The sequence below is a fragment of the Numida meleagris genome, chromosome 6 (genome assembly GCF_002078875.1).
Source record: "Numida meleagris isolate 19003 breed g44 Domestic line chromosome 6, NumMel1.0, whole genome shotgun sequence".
Lineage (NCBI taxonomy): Eukaryota > Metazoa > Chordata > Aves > Galliformes > Numididae > Numida > Numida meleagris.
The window spans coordinates 32,973,374-32,991,538 of record NC_034414.1 but is presented as its reverse complement, the minus strand read 5'-3'; the positions used below and the strand labels follow the sequence as shown (position 1 = coordinate 32,991,538).

General features: G+C 39.2%; 1 protein-coding gene across 2 annotated transcripts in view; it reads right to left on the bottom strand.

Moving 5' to 3' along the window:
* The window catches only part of AQR (aquarius intron-binding spliceosomal factor), a 53,568-nt gene extending 36,470 nt beyond the window's left edge, over positions 1-17,098 (bottom strand). The window contains exons 1-12 of one of the 2 annotated variants that reach the window (XM_021401050.1): positions 16,913-16,999; positions 16,347-16,403; positions 14,699-14,739; positions 13,765-13,800; positions 11,968-12,088; positions 9,958-10,098; positions 9,029-9,097; positions 8,458-8,558; positions 7,691-7,767; positions 5,803-5,867; positions 3,873-3,989; positions 2,971-3,084 (exon numbers count right to left, since the gene is read on the bottom strand). In XM_021401050.1, the coding sequence (XP_021256725.1) occupies positions 2,971-3,084; positions 3,873-3,989; positions 5,803-5,867; positions 7,691-7,767; positions 8,458-8,558; positions 9,029-9,097; positions 9,958-10,098; positions 11,968-12,088; positions 13,765-13,800; positions 14,699-14,739; positions 16,347-16,403; positions 16,913-16,999 (1,026 nt within the window). Of the gene's footprint in view, positions 1-2,970; positions 3,085-3,872; positions 3,990-5,802; positions 5,868-7,690; positions 7,768-8,457; positions 8,559-9,028; positions 9,098-9,957; positions 10,099-11,967; positions 12,089-13,764; positions 13,801-14,698; positions 14,740-16,346; positions 16,404-16,912 lie in introns of both variants that reach the window. The other variant, XM_021401051.1, reaches the window with a different exon arrangement.

The window sequence follows — 18,165 nt, the reverse complement described above, 5'->3', positions numbered from 1 at the left end:
ATAACTTCCTGGTCCAGGTATTAGAAGGACCGACCCGAGGTGAAGCCTTACTGGACCTGGTGCTCACCAACGTGGAGGAGAGCATTAGAGGGGTTAAGAGGCAGCCTGGGCTGTAGTGATCATGCCCTGGTGGAGTTTGTGATCTAGAGGAATGCAGGCCTGGCAAAGAGTAAAGTCAGGACCCTGAACTTCAGGAGAGCAAACTTCCGGCTGCTCAAGGAACTGCTGGGTGGGATCCCCTGGGAAACTGTCCTTAAGGGCGTAGGAACAGAGCAGAGTTGGCAGCTCTTTAAGGACACCCTCCTGAGACCGCAAGAGCTCTCCATCCCCCAGCAAAAGAAATCGAGCAGAGGAGGCGGGTGACCGGCGTGGCTGAGCAAGGACCTACAGCTTAAACTGAGGGAAAAGAGAGAAATGTATGCAAAGTGGAAGCAGGGTTGTGTAGCCTGGGAGGAATACAGGGCTGTTGTCCGCATGTGTAGAGATAGGATCAGGAAAGCCAAGGCACAGGTAGAGCTGAACTTGGCTAGGAGTGTGAAAAATAACAAGGGGTTCTACAGGTACATAGGCAAGAGAAGACAAGTCAAGGAGAGTGTTCCCCCTCTGGTAAATGAGGATGGAGATTTGGCTTCCTCAGACGTGGAAAAAGCTGAGGTGCTCAATAAGTGCTTTGCCTCGGTCTTCACTGGTGGTCAGGCTCCCCGTGTCTGCCAGGACCCTGAACCTCGAGGTGTGGGTGAGAGGAGCGGATTTTGTCCCACTGTAACAGTGGAACAAGTTCGAGACCTTCTCTTGAAACTGAATGTGTGGAAGTCCATGGGGCCGGATGACATCCATCCTAGGGTTCTGAGAGAGATGGCTGATGTGGTTGCCGAGCCGCTCTCCATCATATTTGAAAAATCATGGCTGTCTGGTGAAGTCCCCGGTGACTGGAGAAAGGGAAACATTGCTCCCATTTTTAAGAAAGGGAGAAAGGATGACCCGGAGAACTACAGGCCGGTGAGCCTCACCTCTGTGCCTGGGAAGATCATGGAGCACATCCTCCTAGAAGACATGTTAAGGCACATACGCGACAAGGAGGTGATCCAAGACAGCCAGCATGGCTTCACCAAGGGTAGATCTTGCCTGACCAATCTGGTGGCCTTCTACGATGGAGTGACGGCATTGGTGGATGGGAAGAGGGCGATGGATGTCATCTACTTGGACTTCTCCAAAGCCTTTGACAGGGTCCCTCATCACATCCTTCTCTCCAAATTGGAGAGGTATGGATTTGAAGGATGGACTGTTCGGTGGGTTAAGAACTGGTTGGCTGGTCGCAGCCAAAGGGTTGTGATAAATGGTTCTGTGTCAGGGTGGAGGCCGGTCACGAGTGGTGTCCCCCAAGGCTCAGTCCTGAGACCGGTGCTCTTCAATGTCTTTATCAATGACATAGACGATGGAATCGAGTGCACCCTCAGCAAGTTTGCAGATGACACCAAGCTGAGCGGTGCAGTCGATACATTGGAAGGAAGGGAAGCTGTCCAGAGGGACCTGGACAGGCTGGACAAGTGGGCCCACGAGAACCTAATGAGGTTCAACAAGGCCAAGTGCAGGGTGCTGCACTTGGGCCAGGGCAATCCCAGGTATTTATACAACCTGGGGGAAGAAGTACTTGAAAGCAGCCCTGTGGAGAGGGATTTGGGGGTCCTGGTGGACAAGAAGCTGGACATGAGCCAGCAGTGTGCGCTGGCAGCCCAGAGGGCCAACTATGTTCTGGGCTGCATTAAAAGAGGAGTGGTCAGCAGGGAGAGAGAGGTGGTTGTCCCCCTCTACTCGGCTCTTGTGAGGCGCCATCTGGAGTACTGTGTCCAGGCCTGGGGCCCCCAGCACAAGAAGGACGTGGAGCTCTTGGAATGAGTGCAGAGGAGGGCGACCAAGATGATCAGAGGGCTGGAGCACCTCTCCTATGAGGCAAGGTTGAGGGAACTGGGCTTGTTTAGTTTGGAGAAGAGAAGGCTCTGGGGAGACCTCATTGTGGCCTTCCAATACTTAAAGGGAGCGTATAAACTGGAGGGGGATCGATTGTTTGTGAGGGTGGACAGCGACAGGACAAGGGGGAATGGTTTTAAGCTGAGACAGGGGAGATTTAGGTTAGATATTAGGAGGAACTTTTTCCACACAGAAGGTGGTGACGCACTGGAACAGGTTGCCCAGGGAGGCTGTGGATGCCCCGTCCCTGGAGGCATTCAAGGCCAGACTGGACGTGGCTCTGGGCAGCCTGGTCTAGTGGTTGGCGACCCTGCACTTGGCAGGGGGGTTGAGACTCGATGATCTTTGAGGTCCTTTTCAACCCAAGCCATTCTATGATTCTATGATATGATTCTATGATAATTGGTATTCCTGTGTTTCTGACATATTGTCTTTCTGATACAGCTCCTATTAGTATTTGTTCCATCATTAAAACAAAAACGTAAGAGACAGACATGTAGCCTTTTAGTCAACTAGGAAAAACAAGGAAGAAGTTTATTTTCACCGTGCTTCCTTGAATTTTGTTGTTAAATCTGATGTGAAAAATTCTGACAAGTATAACTATCTTTATATAGAACACAGGATGAGAATCTTCATTTTCTATCTCTTATGTACAAAGGATCACTACTGCTATCACGCATGTACTGATCTTGATGAAATGGTGCCACCTACCGCATAACCAAATCAAATTTGAACTTCACTGAATATTCCCTTCTAAATAGATATAACAGGAGCAGTTCACCTTAACAGTCTCAAAAGTGGTGGTGTTTTGCTAGAGTCTATTATTTTGTCACAGTCACATCCATAAATTGAAACTTTCCACACAGTATAAAGAGTCAAGTTAAAACCATTCCTGATACTGGAAATGAATAATAAGAGGCATGCTTTGGGAAATACTCTACTTCGTATACAGAATAGTTACAACAGCAAAACTACATCCCTTCCTTTCCTCAAACACTTTACCTGTAAAGAAGTAATTCTGTCATAGTGAATCGTTGTCATCTCATTCTCTGTCAAAGCATTTCCAGTTTGATCATTGATTTCAAAGCCAGTGTAGAATTTAAGCATATCTAAAAGCTGAGACATCGTGCATTTAATTAAACGGATTAACAATACCTCAACCGCAAAGATAAATGCTATTTAACACAACAAATCCATGCACAAACAGTAGTTTGTCAAAGTACTTAAAGAAATTGATCAGGGAGTGATATCTAAGTTTGGCTGATGCATGGAATAGTGTTGAAATACAGTCATAGGAATTAGAGCACAGCCAACAGCCAACATCATTTCTTTTACACAACAATACTAGAAATGAAGTGTGCTGAATTGACCTAGCCAGAGGTTCCCTGAGACAATTTATGGCTTGCTGCTATCAAAAGGAAAAAGTCTTGCTCATTCCTGCCTTCCCTCATGCCAGCCCTAGAATTCTTCAAACTTTTAAATGACAGTATGCCACTTAAAAGAAGAAAACTGAACAGAAAGCCAGAAGCACGTCTGGTTCATCAACAAAGATCCTTAGAGACACTGAACAAATGCTAGAGATGGGAGACAGCAAAAAATGCAGATGAAAAGAGATCTTCAGATCCTGCTGTGAACAACTGACTGTCTATGTCTGGGATAAAACAACCTACAAATGGCACCACTTTCTAGGTTCTACTTTTCAAAACTCAAAAAGAGTCATAAACATAAAAGCAGACACATGTAGGTACAGACAAGAAAGGATTACTGTCTGAAAGATTTCAATAAATGTGTAGTTTGCATCCATCAGAAATTTTCATAAAATTCTGTCTTAACAACCAAATGTAAAATAAAAAAATTGCAAAATTTAGAGTCACCTCAGAATAAAAAACAACTTCTTATCTCACCTGGCAAAAGAGATGACCCTCCTTCTCTCTCTTGGCAAGACTAGACAGGTAACAGTGAACAACAAGATGGGAGTCATCCAACACTGTATTAAACCAGCGTCGCGTGGGAAGCAAAGCCTGTAGTAAATAATCTCATATTAGTACAAACAATTCTTCAAAATTAAAGAAATCTTGGTTTCTCAAATTTCTATTACAAGAAGGCAGATCAAGATAGATTGCTGCAGTTATTTACTTATCTAATACCCTAACAGAGGTCCTCAGACCAAGGCAGCATTTATGTGTGCCAAGACACTGATTTTATGCAGGTAGGCTGCTATGAACTTCTGTTAGTCTGGCAGTGAGGCACAAATTCATCATGAGTGAGATTACACCCTATTAGCAATAAAAGAAGATTAAATAAAGCAGTGTCTACATAATCATCGTGCGCTACATGTGATACATCAAACTGCTGCAATACTGTTTTAAATGTGCACATTCTATACTCATTTCAGTCTTTTTATTTTGTTTTTATTTTAAGCTCGAACTTCTCAGGACTGAGAACTGTCTTTTTTCTATCTACAGTATTTTATCTTCTATTATTCATAAGGTATGCACAGTAGATCTAATAATTTTTCAATTTTATTAATAATTTCAAGCTTACAAAAGCTGAGATCACTTATTTTCAATGTAAATTGTTTAAGCTGCTTTACAAATGAGTTTAAGCTGTTTAAAAAGGAGCTGTCCTCAATGGAATGTACACATGAATTTAGAAAGTCAAAAGACATCAACATGACCTTTGGAACTAAGATAAAGATAATAAAAGAATTTATAGTAGAAAACGTTAATTGTCAAGTACAATGACTACAAAAAAACAAACTCAACTAACGAAAGAACTTTCACAGAAATTGTTCCTTCCAACTTACCAAATCACTAAGTTTTTATTTTAGTGTGTAAACTTTAATAGAAACAAGTACCTCAGTATAGCTAAAAAAAAATCCATTAACACAATACATGCTACAGAGGCAAAGAACTTGGATTTACAGCTAATTTCTCATATGCTTGTTCCTGTCATTTAAACAGGCTTCATAAACTTTCTGAATTCCAGCTCTCCTGTAATACCTAATGGCAACATTAAACATACTGCCTCTAAGTGGTTTGGCTAGAAACAAGATTTAAGCTTAACATCAAATATATCATTCCCTTATGAAAATATATTTTGTCCATAGGACAACCACCTCTTAATTTAAAGCATTTTTTCTTCTATGCAGCTATAAGCACAGGCTACCTAAGGAATTTAGTAGAGGACAGTTAACCTATATGAGTTCAAGGTTAGGTCATTTAAAATCTCCTGTGCTTAACATTTCAGCAAACTGTCCTATTCCAGAATGTCTTCTCAGGCTGAAATCACTTTAAGTTGTAATTCATGTGCGAAGGTGTCAATTAATATCTTTTTATTCTGGTACTGCAAAGCTTTTAACTGTCCTATTTTCTCACTATCTGCACATAAATTTCAGAAAACCTCACTTGGCCTCCTTGTATTTGCTCCTTGTAAATAATGAATTCTAGTCAAATAAGAATAGCTAGCACTTCAGAACTACCATGCCTTCTGGGAACATAATCCGCAACACAAAAGATACTTTAAGTAGCCTATCATGCTTTGAGAGGAAGCTTCCTAGATGCACACATTTTCCTCAATTGCTGAAATGATCACTGTTCTCATTAGCAGACTTCACAGAGCAACCTAGGATCTTAGATTTCTCTAATCATTTATAAATCAGATAAATGCTACATCAAGTCCCAGCGTAGCTTCACTGCTACAACCCCCTATTTACAGCTGGAAAACCACAGCTGTTATGTAACTACCTGTTAATTGTAATAAGGCTAAAATGACAACTTCATGATACAAAATCTAGAAGCACACATAGAAACAGGCTGAAACAAATCAACTTACCTCAAGATCTATCATGAGTTCAATGAATCTCTCACAATAATGAACTTTGTCCATAGAAACAGGACCTAGGTAGGATTAAAATATTTATAATTGATCCATATCACAATATATTTTAAAAAATACTAAAACGTTGCTAATACACCAGTATCAGCTACTAACAAGATTAGAAAACTAACCAGCACATTCTTCTCTTTTTCCTCAAACAATGCTTTCCTTCACTGTAAACCAGAAAACAGTTGATATAAGAAATAAATGAAACCAGACTTTTAGAAGTGAATTTATCCACTGAAAAACACAACGTGCCACACAAAAATGCTCACTTTCATCACGACACCAGGCCTGCCACATTTCTTCAAAACTTTTCATGTAAAGTCCTAAAAAAAATTATCGATTACCTTTTAAAAACTGCAGTCAAGTCTGGCCAAAAGGCTGTCACAAAATTCAAAGTTACTGAATGCTGCATTAGATCAACCTATTTATTTTGCATCCTATATGGTCTCGTGTATATAGTCAGGTAAAGCGTAGTATCTTTCAGCCATGTTATGCTCACAAAAATCTCTTTCCACATCTCACCACACTCCCACTAAAATGTTTTCAGCTAAAATACTTCTGGTATGTATGTGACAAGTGCGGTCAACTGGCTGAAAGTCCTTACTGACCATCCAACTGTCTGTTATATTTCCTTGGAAATAATTGAGTCTAACTGGACAAGGTCCAAAGCAACCTCCTCTAACTAACCATGCTTTGATCAAGGGGTTGGAATATACAGCATCCAAAGGTCCCTTCCAATCTCAACTATTCTGCAACCCTGTGAAAACATTTAAATGAAGCACTCTTAAGAAGAAAAAATTACATTGTGTGAAAGAGAAATGAGATTGGGGTGAAGACTTTCTTCAAATGAAGCAGACAGATGAACCAGCTTAGATCTAAACAGTAAGAAACAATATGATCGAAGAATTAGTACTTTCACCAGTACCTTATCCATTTTACACTGAAACTTCACAAAATGAAGCATCAAGAGCTACACTGTACAATGCCAAAAGCAAAGCGTACAGTTTTTAAGTGGACTGCCAAGAAGTTAAAACGATCAAGTCAGAACACAATACAAAGCCTACTTTAATGAATGTCTATTTCTTAAAGCCTCCAGCATACTGTTAATGCAAGTTTTTATAAAACTCATCTTTGCACAGCTGGGAAGATGGATGGGTTAAGTATCTTTTTTGAGGAAGTCTTGATAAACAGAAATTCCCCTTACAGCTCACATAAACTCTTTGCAAGCTTCAACTCCTAAGAGCAAAAAGCAGAATTCTGGGAAGTGATGTCACCCAAATTGTGATTGGATTATAAGCAGTTTATTTATTTATCGAAAATGCTAATACCCTTCTGTAGAAACACTTTTCTCAGTCAGGCAAGCATATAATCTTTCTTGTCAATGTAACTTCTTATAAATCAAGAGTAGTCAAATTTCACAGAATTTAACTTCACTTATGTTTCTGTTCCCACCATAAATCAACATTACTGACAGAATGTAGCCTTATGATATGCATTTATAACAATCCACCTAAGTATGCATTGAAACGTTTTAATATTATAAGGAAGATGTAAGTACACAATTAAGAGTATCACTATCCAAAAACATATTTTTAAGTCTGCACTAAACCTAAATAGAGGGTGTTTAAAGTAACTTTCCGCTATTTCATTTTTAAAGCATATGCAAATATGAATACTAACTTTGACACGAAATCCATGCAGACAGGCTTATTATTAAAACGCCAGATAGATAAGGTCTCCAACCTCAGGCTGGTATCCTAAGTAGTTACTTTTCAACAAAAGAAAAGAATTTAAGACACGTTACCAGATAATAAAATAACACAAGAACCAGAGTTACCTGAGACAGGTATTGATTTTAGCACAGAAATGAACTTCTGAATGAGCTGTGAAAGAAATCTTCTCTCTCGATACGCTCTAAAATCAAATATAGGACAAAAAAATTAATATTCCTGAAACAAAGACTAGAAATATCTTTCACAAATTCAAAGTTAGCTGCTTTCAGACATAAATAATGGTAACAATTTGTTTTGACGCATACCTAAATTGCTCAGATGATAACTTTTCTTCCACTCAGGCAGACAGACTAGCAGAATCTGTTTTTAACTTCCAGCAAAAAATACATTAACATCCCATACTCCTACTGAGTAAAAGAGAAGCATGACAGCACCTACACCTTACCACATTATAATACAAAAGTTATTGGAACATTTAACTTCGGTAAGATACACACAAGTTTATTCAAGCACTTTAATTCACACAAGAGAGAAGTCCTTGCTTAAAGTTATGAAAAAAATACATGAGTAAATATATAATATTCTCATATAGCTCTCATCCACTGGCTCTAAAATTTCTAATCATAAAGTCACTTCAAATAAAATGTTTGCTTCTGTAACATTATTTTGCATAAAGACTACTGGAAAACAAAATAGTTTCCAGGAAACAAAATATGATCAATCCTTACGCGTGATCTTTACACACTGTTGATTGGTCATTTGTTTTTTTTAATTACACATATTATTATTATAACAACTTCACTTAGTTGAATTATAATGATGAATACATTGGGCTTTGGATTTAGAAGGAAAAAAGTCATTTGTAACATACTGCATTCTTGCCTCCTCGTCCATTTTCTCATCATTTTTCTTAATTAGATTCCAGAATTTTCTTAGTTTTGGTGTTTTTTTCAGCTCTTGTTCCAGTCGTTTCTGAAAAGGTAAAAGAATTCTTGTTATGACAAAGAAAGCAAATATTAGAACTCAATAATATCAAGTAATTCTGAAAAATGTCTGTAGAAGTCATTGACACACACACACACCACACACCTAGTTAAACTTTATTCCCTCAGTAGTACCATATAAACCCTTCTCAGTTTCCTACTCCAGTGCTTTCCATTTCCACGTATCAGGTCAATTTCCCAGTCCTAGCTTTCTCATGTCCTAGTCTATAAACTATACTTCAAAAAAGCTATGAGCCATAAAGCTTAGATTTGTGAAGGGAAAAAAAAATACAACTGCAAATGAACAATATAATTACATGGAAATTTGCAACAAACAGGAAAGAGTTTTACCAAGAACACAAAAATATAGACCCACTGTAATGCAGACAGCTTCAAATGCTGGACAGTCACTATACAATTCACATTACAGAACTTGCATACTGCCTAGAAGATGCTTACAGGTTGTAGAGCCATCCACATCGGTAAGGAAATGAGCTGCTGCACCTGGCCTCTTATCAAATCCACCTCCTGTTAGAAAGTTAGAAACATAAAAAGTATTTTTAAGGACTCCTATCCTTTCTGATGAGCCTGTCTTGCAAGTATATTCTCACAAAATAAACAATGTACCTTACGATCTGAATGTATGCTGCTGCATTAGATTTCACAGCTTCCTAACAGGAAACTATGTGGTATCTCTCCCCAGTAACTCTTAGAACCGTTCACTGCTTGTGCAGACCTTGATTTTGACTAATATATCCTGTGTCCGGTACATCCATTGGCAAGAGAGTTAACAGAGACATGTTTCATATATATATATTTTTTTTCTCCTCTACACTTGCTACTTTGAATCTGAAATTGCGTCCAGCTTTTACTATAGACTTAGAACAATCTGGTCAAATAGTTCCTTAGGACTAACATATAAAAAGTGCAGATATAATTATAACCTAAAATCTCTTTTCAAAGGTGAAAAAACTACCATCTTTCTTAATAATAAAAATCATAACACGCAGCAATGTGTTAAAAATAGTTTTATGCAATTTTGCAACCAAACTAAGAGAACTGTAGGAAGGAATTCGTTTTTAAGGGTAAAACATTCTTAAATAAAAATATTTTTAAGCACCATTTCAAATGTAATTGAGTACATGCTTCTAAATTGCAGTGTCATTACTTCAAATTTTGAGTCTCTTACAACTTTGTGTCAACAAAAATGTGTTGATAGAGACCACATGAGTGTCAAAAAGAAGGCTAAAAACTCTCCAGTATCACCATCATCTCTACATGGAAATTTTGCTTTATCTGTCTCGTAAGGAATTGCTAAAACTAAACTGCCGTTAACACAGACTGGCATAACCCCACTGGGAATATAATAAGAGTAATATTTAACATACCAAACTATTGAAGCAATGATCAAGGAAAAGTAGGAGTACTGTCTGTTCATGTAGAGAGAATTCATTGTCATTCTCAACCAGTGATGCTTCCAGAATGCATTTAAAAAAGAACGGAAAGTGTTCTGACTTCTTTTTGAATGTCTAGGAATAGAAAAGGAAGTTAATCTTGAGTCAAGGTGACACAAATTATTTCAAACTTCATTCATGTAGCGTAACTTGAGATCTCAAGATTCATTCAAATGTATGAAAGGAAGAATTTCTCTTTCTGACATTTATTCTTACCAGGCAACACAAACACAGTCTTAATGATAACCTCCTGATCAGGGATTCCCCAGTATGTGGGCGAGCTCTTAGAGGGACTACTGCATTCTATTTGGCCTCTAACACTGATGACGCATAGGACAAACTGAGCAACAAGTGCAAGTGCAGTGGATTGTGTTCCGAGAGTGCTCAACCTGGTGATTATACAGTATTACTGTAAAATGACACAGGTTAGAACAATTCCCTTAGATGCATAAAATTGGTAGATTTTAACCAAAACCATGACAGCTCTTTAGTGATCTACAAAAAGTGAGCAAGTAGAAACATCAAAGACTAACTGTAGCTGTGGAAGGTGCATTCAGCTATCTTAGCCAGGGAAAGATAAACTGAGTAACTGTGGAGATAAAACTGTTTCTTTACAAGAAACACGTACCAAATAACAGATCTAACTAAACTGTATGGATGGTAACTTGCATCTGGTCATCTTGCTTCCAGTACTTATGCCAGACAAAAATAAAAGACACTGGCATCAAACGCTGTCATGGTTTTATGATTTTTGTTATCAGTATTCCACATCATAACATCATGTAGTGCACTGGGAGTTAAAGAGTTAATGCTCCAGTCCCATGGATTGATGATTTTCCGGGTACCTCGTTCTCAGAAGAGAAGAACTACCCCAGAGGACTGTTCACTGTTCTGTTTCTATTTTCCTTTCAGAGGGAAAGATAAAAACTGTTCACATATCATGAGATGCCTCTTTTCCCTTTCTGTTCATCTCTGCAGCATGTGTGCTCCCTAATCGTCTCGCCTTCAGCTTTAGAGTAAGGTCTTCGGTTTTTGGACAGTATCTCTCTCATTTTATTTCATTTATTAGCCTCAATTCCAATTATATTACATGATATTGTGTTACCTTGCACTCCGATACTTTATTTAGTAAATTAGTTTGTTTCTCCTCAGGTCTTTGCCACTGTTTTGTTTTTAGGCCCATCTCCCTACCCTTTCACCTTTTCCCTTTTCCTGGGGCATGGGTCCATGGGTCCCCCTGCCCCATTAGTCACGGAACTGGGCTGAAATGGCCTGTAAACTGTTGACAAACGTGTAAGTTATTCACCCTTTGCATTTTGTCAGTACTTAAGTAACAGCGTAACTATCAGAGTAAGAGTGCTTCTAATGTGATGCCTCACAGAATTCCTGAGTAGGCTCATGTTGTTGAGGCAGACCATGAAAACTGGACCACTTGTAGAAACACTGAAATATTTCTGAAGCTACTACTAAATAAGACAATACACAGAAGCAGCATAAGAGATTCAGTTTAAAATTTCATGCAATATAGCCACAAAAACCACATTCACAGGTTTTACACAAGATAACACTAGATAAAGTGTCAGACTTCCAGTGGTGTCTTCTTACATGCGCAGATATAAAAATCCTCTTTTTCCTTTCAGTATCAGAGAAATAACTTCTCTGCAAGTGCCAGACTTTTTCAAGTGCCAAAAAGTAAAGTGTCACTGATATAAGGCAGCAGAACAAAAGATTCATGCACTGAAAAAAAAAATCAGGTGATCTTTCATCCATGTACTGCTTTCTCAGAAAAGAACTCACACTATATAATAAGAGATATTCTAGCTGAAGTACCATTTACTTTAAATGCTGAAAGCTTTACTGCTTTCCATCAGTATAAGAGAACACACTGCAGAAACTGCAACTTGTGGATAAAAGTCAATTCTAGCTGTAATTGTAATTGGTTACCTCCCACGCAGGGACATTCTCTCTGAACTTCTCGTTCACCATACAGCAGATTGACATTAAATATGCCTTACTGGACACCTCTGGCGAATAATTCATCCATAGGTAATTTTCAAGGTACTGGCTGTGAAAAGACAAAGAATATTTCATTAGTTGCTGCCACCCACATAATCTGTCACTCATATGAAAAAGCAATTATCCACAGGGAGGTTGGTTTGTCATCTTTATAGTTTGAGTAGTTCCTGAAGCTAACTCTCATCCAGGTCACTGCAGCAAAACTTGGTAATGGCAGATTCACATAACTGCTACAAGAGACAGATGAGTTTCTCATCAGGAAGACAAACTGTTAAGTGTGGTTTCAAATGCAGTAAGTAGACATAGCTCAATGCAAAATCAGAAAAAGAATTCATATTGATTTTCCAGAAGGAAAAGAAAAATTTACTTAACTAAAGAATGTCACATGCAGCACTTCTAGCATAAGATGCAAAGGACAACTACTGTGTAACACTATCTGAATAATTACATGACCTTTAATTATTAAGTGAATTCAAGAAAACAGAAAAAAATACTGGACAATGGGAAATAGCAGCTACCCAGCAACAAGCGTTTCTTCTTCATTAAGATAGTACCTTTCTCATAAAACAATCTCTTAAAACTAGAGCTTAGAGATGAGAAGCAATTTCAACACACTGCTGCCTCCCTCCTCTAGCTACCCCTTGAAGCTACGCAAGATAGCTATTCCCAAGCAGAAAATCTCTAAATCCAATATTTTCAACAGCTTTTTTGCACCTTACGCCTCCAGAAATTCTTGTTTCTTCCTAATTCAATTGCTCACCCATTCCCATCTTAATGCCAGCTCTAACATTCTTTTCCCTCCTTCATGAGCCCATTCAGTTACTTTGGGTAAGACAAGTGCCAGGGACAGTGAGGAAAAAAAAAAAAAAAACAAAAACGGCAAGGGTTTGTATGTATATATAACCAGGAGCAGAAGTCTCAATAACGGTCAGATAAGCCACTTTCCGGTGGCTTATTCCTCAGACGATGTGTAGCATCAGATAAAGCAAATGAGAACTTCAGACACATACAATATGGAACACAATATGGAACACGGCTTCCCAGGAGCTTAAATCTGCCAGGAGAAGGGGACTCCTGTACCCTCTCCCAAATCCAGAGAGAGTTCCATACTTCATTTCACCCAGGAATCCTAACAAACTTCAATACATCTAAAAATATATATTTTTATGCTCCTAAGTGAGGATACATTTATGTGAGTAAGAATGGAAAAATTTCATGTGTGTGAAGGCAGGAGAGCCTGAGGGACAGATAAAGGAAAGAAGAAAAAAGAAAAAGAGAAAATGACTTACAGAACAAGTGGCAGTAGATACGGCTATATAATGAAAAGTACTTATATCACATTACAAACTGACAATATTAAGAATGTTCACAAAAATGACTGAAACAGAAACTCCATGGTATTGCTCTATCAAACTCCAAAATCACAGCTTTTATTTTTTCTTGTGCATTTTCTAAAGAGGAAGCAGGAAACACATGAAAATTTATCCTACTTTTCCAGCTAGCGGTACTGCATATGTATTTCAGCCTCTTCAAGCAAAGAATCTATCCTAACCAAAAACTAAACTATCCTAACCAAAATCTAATTCTGCCTGTTCATAAGACCTGAGACAGAAACAGAGCAAGTAAGTATACTAACTTCAAGCAGATTCACTGCTCTGCATTTGTTTCCCATCTTTGTGGGTTTCTATAGAGAAGAAACTTAAAATTTTACTCCATTTAGCTTACCTGAATTCAAGAAGCATTATCTTTCTAATTGCAAACCTAAAAACGAAGAAAAGTAATCAATTAATATAGCAAAGAAAGCCCACTGTGCACAGCTGCACAGAAAGTGGCTATTTTCCCCCTTGTTTTGTTATATACAGCAAGTCCATCTAGATCTTCAAGTATGAGGACACCATGTCCTACAGCCCTGAAGGCATAACCTGGTAGAAGCTGACAGCATATTCTGGAAAACTATTGACTATATGTTTATTCTGTTTGTAACAGCATTGTTTCTGAGTTAATGGAAATGCAAGTTTGCTATGATTCTGCATGGCAATTTTTAGAGTACTTTCATAAACCAATAATAAAGAAGATTCTCTTCAAAACTCAAACTTTTCCTGAAGAGCTTCCAACTCCTATTGTTACCACTCTTTTCTATACACACAGCTGTAAAAGAAGAACTGTTTTCTTTTTCCCTGTCTCCCTCATTCAACATTAAAATTACTTGAAATAAGGTTCTTGCTTCAAATCTGGTTACAAAAACTAGGGGGAAAAAAAGAAAAAAAAAAAGCAAAAAGCTAGCGGCACTACAATCCTTAACTGAGTTTTTTCTTTACATATATTACAATAATAAAGAGACCGGCCTCCTATAAGCATCACAACACAAAACCAACATAAATCACAATACAGTGCCAGATCAAACAAGAGCTGCCAAACAATATTATATTACGTCCAACCCTCATATACAAGGACTATGAGTTCATGAACTTTCTTTTTGTCACATTTGATCTTTGAAATAACATAATAATTATAATTATATTGCAAGGCATTTATGTCATCCTCATCTGCTTTCAACATATGAATGTATTTGAAAGCACTATGTTAAACATCAGTAACAACTGCAATACACATAATGTTGGGATGGTCATCTTTAACCGAGGGTGACCAGTGTACTTACTTTGATTTGACAATTTCTTTTGCATATACATCTTCAATAACCTATGGGTAAGAACAATTTAAAAATTATACTTCATAGAAGTACTGAAAACGCATTCAGATATTTTATGCATTCCAAGTTACTGTCCATTAGTGTCATGGTTTTATGATTTTCATTATCAGTATTCCACATCATAACATCATATAGTGCACTGGGAGTTAAAGAGTTAATGCTCCAGTCCCATGGATCATGGATAGTTCCAGGTATACCTGTCTCAGAAGAGAAGAACTACATACCCCAGAGGAATTTGCATTTCTGTTTTCCGTTCTGAGGGAAAGATAAAAAATGTTTGCAGGTCACAAGATACCCTCTTTTCCCTTTCTGCTCGTCCCAGCAGCAAGTGTGCTCCCTAATCGTCTCGCCTTCAGCTTTAGAGTAAGGTCTTCAGTTTTTGGACAGTATCTCTCTCATTTTATTTCATTTATTAGCCTCAATTCCAATTATATTACATGATATTGTGTTACCTTGCACTCCGATACTTTATTTAGTAAATTAGTTTGTTTCTCCTCAGGTCTTTGCCACTGTTTTGTTTTTAGGCCCATCTCCCTACCCTTTCACCTTTTCCCTTTTCCTGGGGCATGGGTCCATGGGTCTCCCTGCCCCATTAGTCATGGAACTGGGCTGAAACGGCCTGTAAACTGTTGACAATTAGTTACCCTCTGCTTAGTGCTATTTGATAAAATATGTCATACCAAATATGCCTCAGCTCTAGCGAGACCAAAAGCTTCAGAGATAAAGAAGAAATTACCTACATCTCACTCAGAGTATTATATAAAATTCAAAATGATATGCAAGTCTTTTTACTGTTAATCTTTGTTTTACTGTTGAATTTAAAACAGTCCTGTAGAGCCTGTATCAACCTGGTGATATAGGTGCTTGTCTTGGTGCTGTCTTTTCTAAATGGCATCAAACCAAAACCAGCCATTTGTACCCAGTTTTTCCAACAAGAGTAAAATAATCTGCTCTATCTGCTGCAATATGCACACTTTGACATCACATGACAAAGACTTGCAATTCAACTGCTTATCTACATATTAGTTCTCTCAATCATATACAAATACTACCACCATTATACTACAAAGAGCAAGCAAGCAGAGGCTGAAAAGGGGGATTAAGCCAAATAACAACAAGGGAAAGAAACATTAAAGGATCCTGTACTACAAAATGCCAACACAGGACCAAACACATACAGCTAAGTTTTACACATTAAAAACAAAGATAGCAACCACAACAGTATTAAAGTTTTCCAATCTAAACCCTCAGGAGAAGCTTTTAAGAAGTATTACCATTCAGTCAAACATATCTTTCACCCTTCTTTGATTTATAAGAGTATCCTCATCCCAAACATCTTCTAACTCACAACTTCTTGGCTAAAATAAACCAACCAAACAGGACGCAAAAGAACTGCACTGTTATAACACATTTTCATGATAGCCCCTATATTTTTATTCCACAAATAAATAAAAAAATAACCGGTAACTACAGTGTGCTAAGTGATGACCTTCCAAACAGTCTTCCATACACTTTTATGCAATAGGCACCATCAGAGGTTAGTGTGTCAGAAAAGGGTTGATCATCACCCCAGTACAATTCCAATGGAAGTATTTACCTTTGAATCAAAAGACAGCTTTTTCTTCGCATGTGGAGCCCAATATTTATTTGCTAACTGTATGGAAAAACAAACAAACATGGTAAGCATATACACTTTCCAGCAATGACAGGATAGCTCTGTAACAGACCCAAACCTCACATTTTATTACACTAGTTTCTTGTTTAATCACAACTTCCAATAACTACATGTAACTACAGTGCTTTTTACAATAGTGCTTTTCACCACTAAAGATTTTACACCTACACACTTTCTAACAGAAGCGCAATTCTCTGTAGAAGTTTCAGATGCAGAGGCAGCTATATAATAAACACTTTTTGTTGTTACTATTCTTAAGTTCCCTCTAGCAAATCCCTCAAAGGCAGACCACAACCTATCAGGGGCTGCAAACGTTTACGCTCCCCTTTGAGACATCTGACAAGACGCAAAGACGGCCCGTCAAGACCTGCTATCTTATGGCTGTGTGCTGCAGCCTTAAGGCCCCCACGCCGCAGCCAGGTTCCCGAGGACGGAAGGCAGCCTCCAGCGCGGCCTTTCCAAGCCCTGGCTCAGCACGGCCAGCTCACCTGGGTGACGAACTCGGCGTTAATCTGCGACACGGTGGGTGCCACGATCTTCTTCGGCGGCGTTACGGAGGCCGCCGGCGCCGCCATCGCGCCTCGAGCTCCGGGCAGTGCCAGAGCCGCCGCGGCCCGCCCAGCAGCGACGCGCCCGCTGCGTGCCAGCGCGGAACGGAAACGAGCCGCACCGCGAAGCGGTTCCGGGGCGCGGGGAGGGCGCTTAGAGCGGCTCCATGGCGGCGGTGGCGCCACCTGCCGTGCCCTCCCCGCCCTGCAGCCGGGGATGGCGGGAGTTGGGACCCGCGTACCACAAGGGGAGCCTGAACGTTAGTGTTTTGTTGTTTAGAGCACACGCTGCGGTCCAGGAGCTGCGGAGCACCTCCGCTCTTGTTGTTATCACATAGGCAGCACCCAGAGCCACGGACAGCTGTGTGTCTGTCTCCTCCGTGTGCCCATCATTCAGCCAACTCGTGGAGCAGACGGGAGGCCAAGGGAAAAGGGAAAAATTTCAAGTTTACTGAGGTCAGCAATTTGGCAGTTATTTAGAACAGTTAGCAGTTAACTTATTGTACTTGGTAAATGAATTAATTAAGGAGGAAATTAGCAGAATCCCTAGAGAAGTTCCAGTGCTTTGTGTCTGTGCTCGTTATCCAGCACCTGCCAGCTGAGCATTTGCAGGCAGACACCACTGAAGTCTGTTTGAACGTGACCTCCTTTGTTTTGATATCAAGGTGATCGCCATTTCATTTCTTCAAGCAGAGGTTAAACTAAATATTCTTTTTGAAGTTGAATTAGAATGTGCAATGGGAATGGAAAAAAAGTAATGACGGTACCTTGAATAGGATCGGTGAACGGCTGTATTCAGATAAATATGCCTCCTTTATGCCTTCGGTTAGAAAGTTCCAGAAAAGCTAAGTTTTCTGTGTGGAAACTAGTAAAACAAAGAAGTTACAAAAGTACTGGTAACCAAGTTCTCTGAACAAGGGCTGAGCACCACCTTATCTAATGATTGAAGCCTTTAGAGAGATCTACAATTAATGAAAATTTGTAAATGCAAAGCAATTAAAATACACTTACACCATTGTACCCTGACACTTAAATTGTGATAAAAATAAGCAAATTAAGATGTGAGGGTTGCTCTGAAAGTAAATGCCTCCTATTTGATCATGTTGGCCCACAATGCCAGAGGTTGATGGTATGGCAGGAGGGGTTGAACTTTCCCTCCAGTACTCCATTACATTTTGTTGCTGTGTGACAGA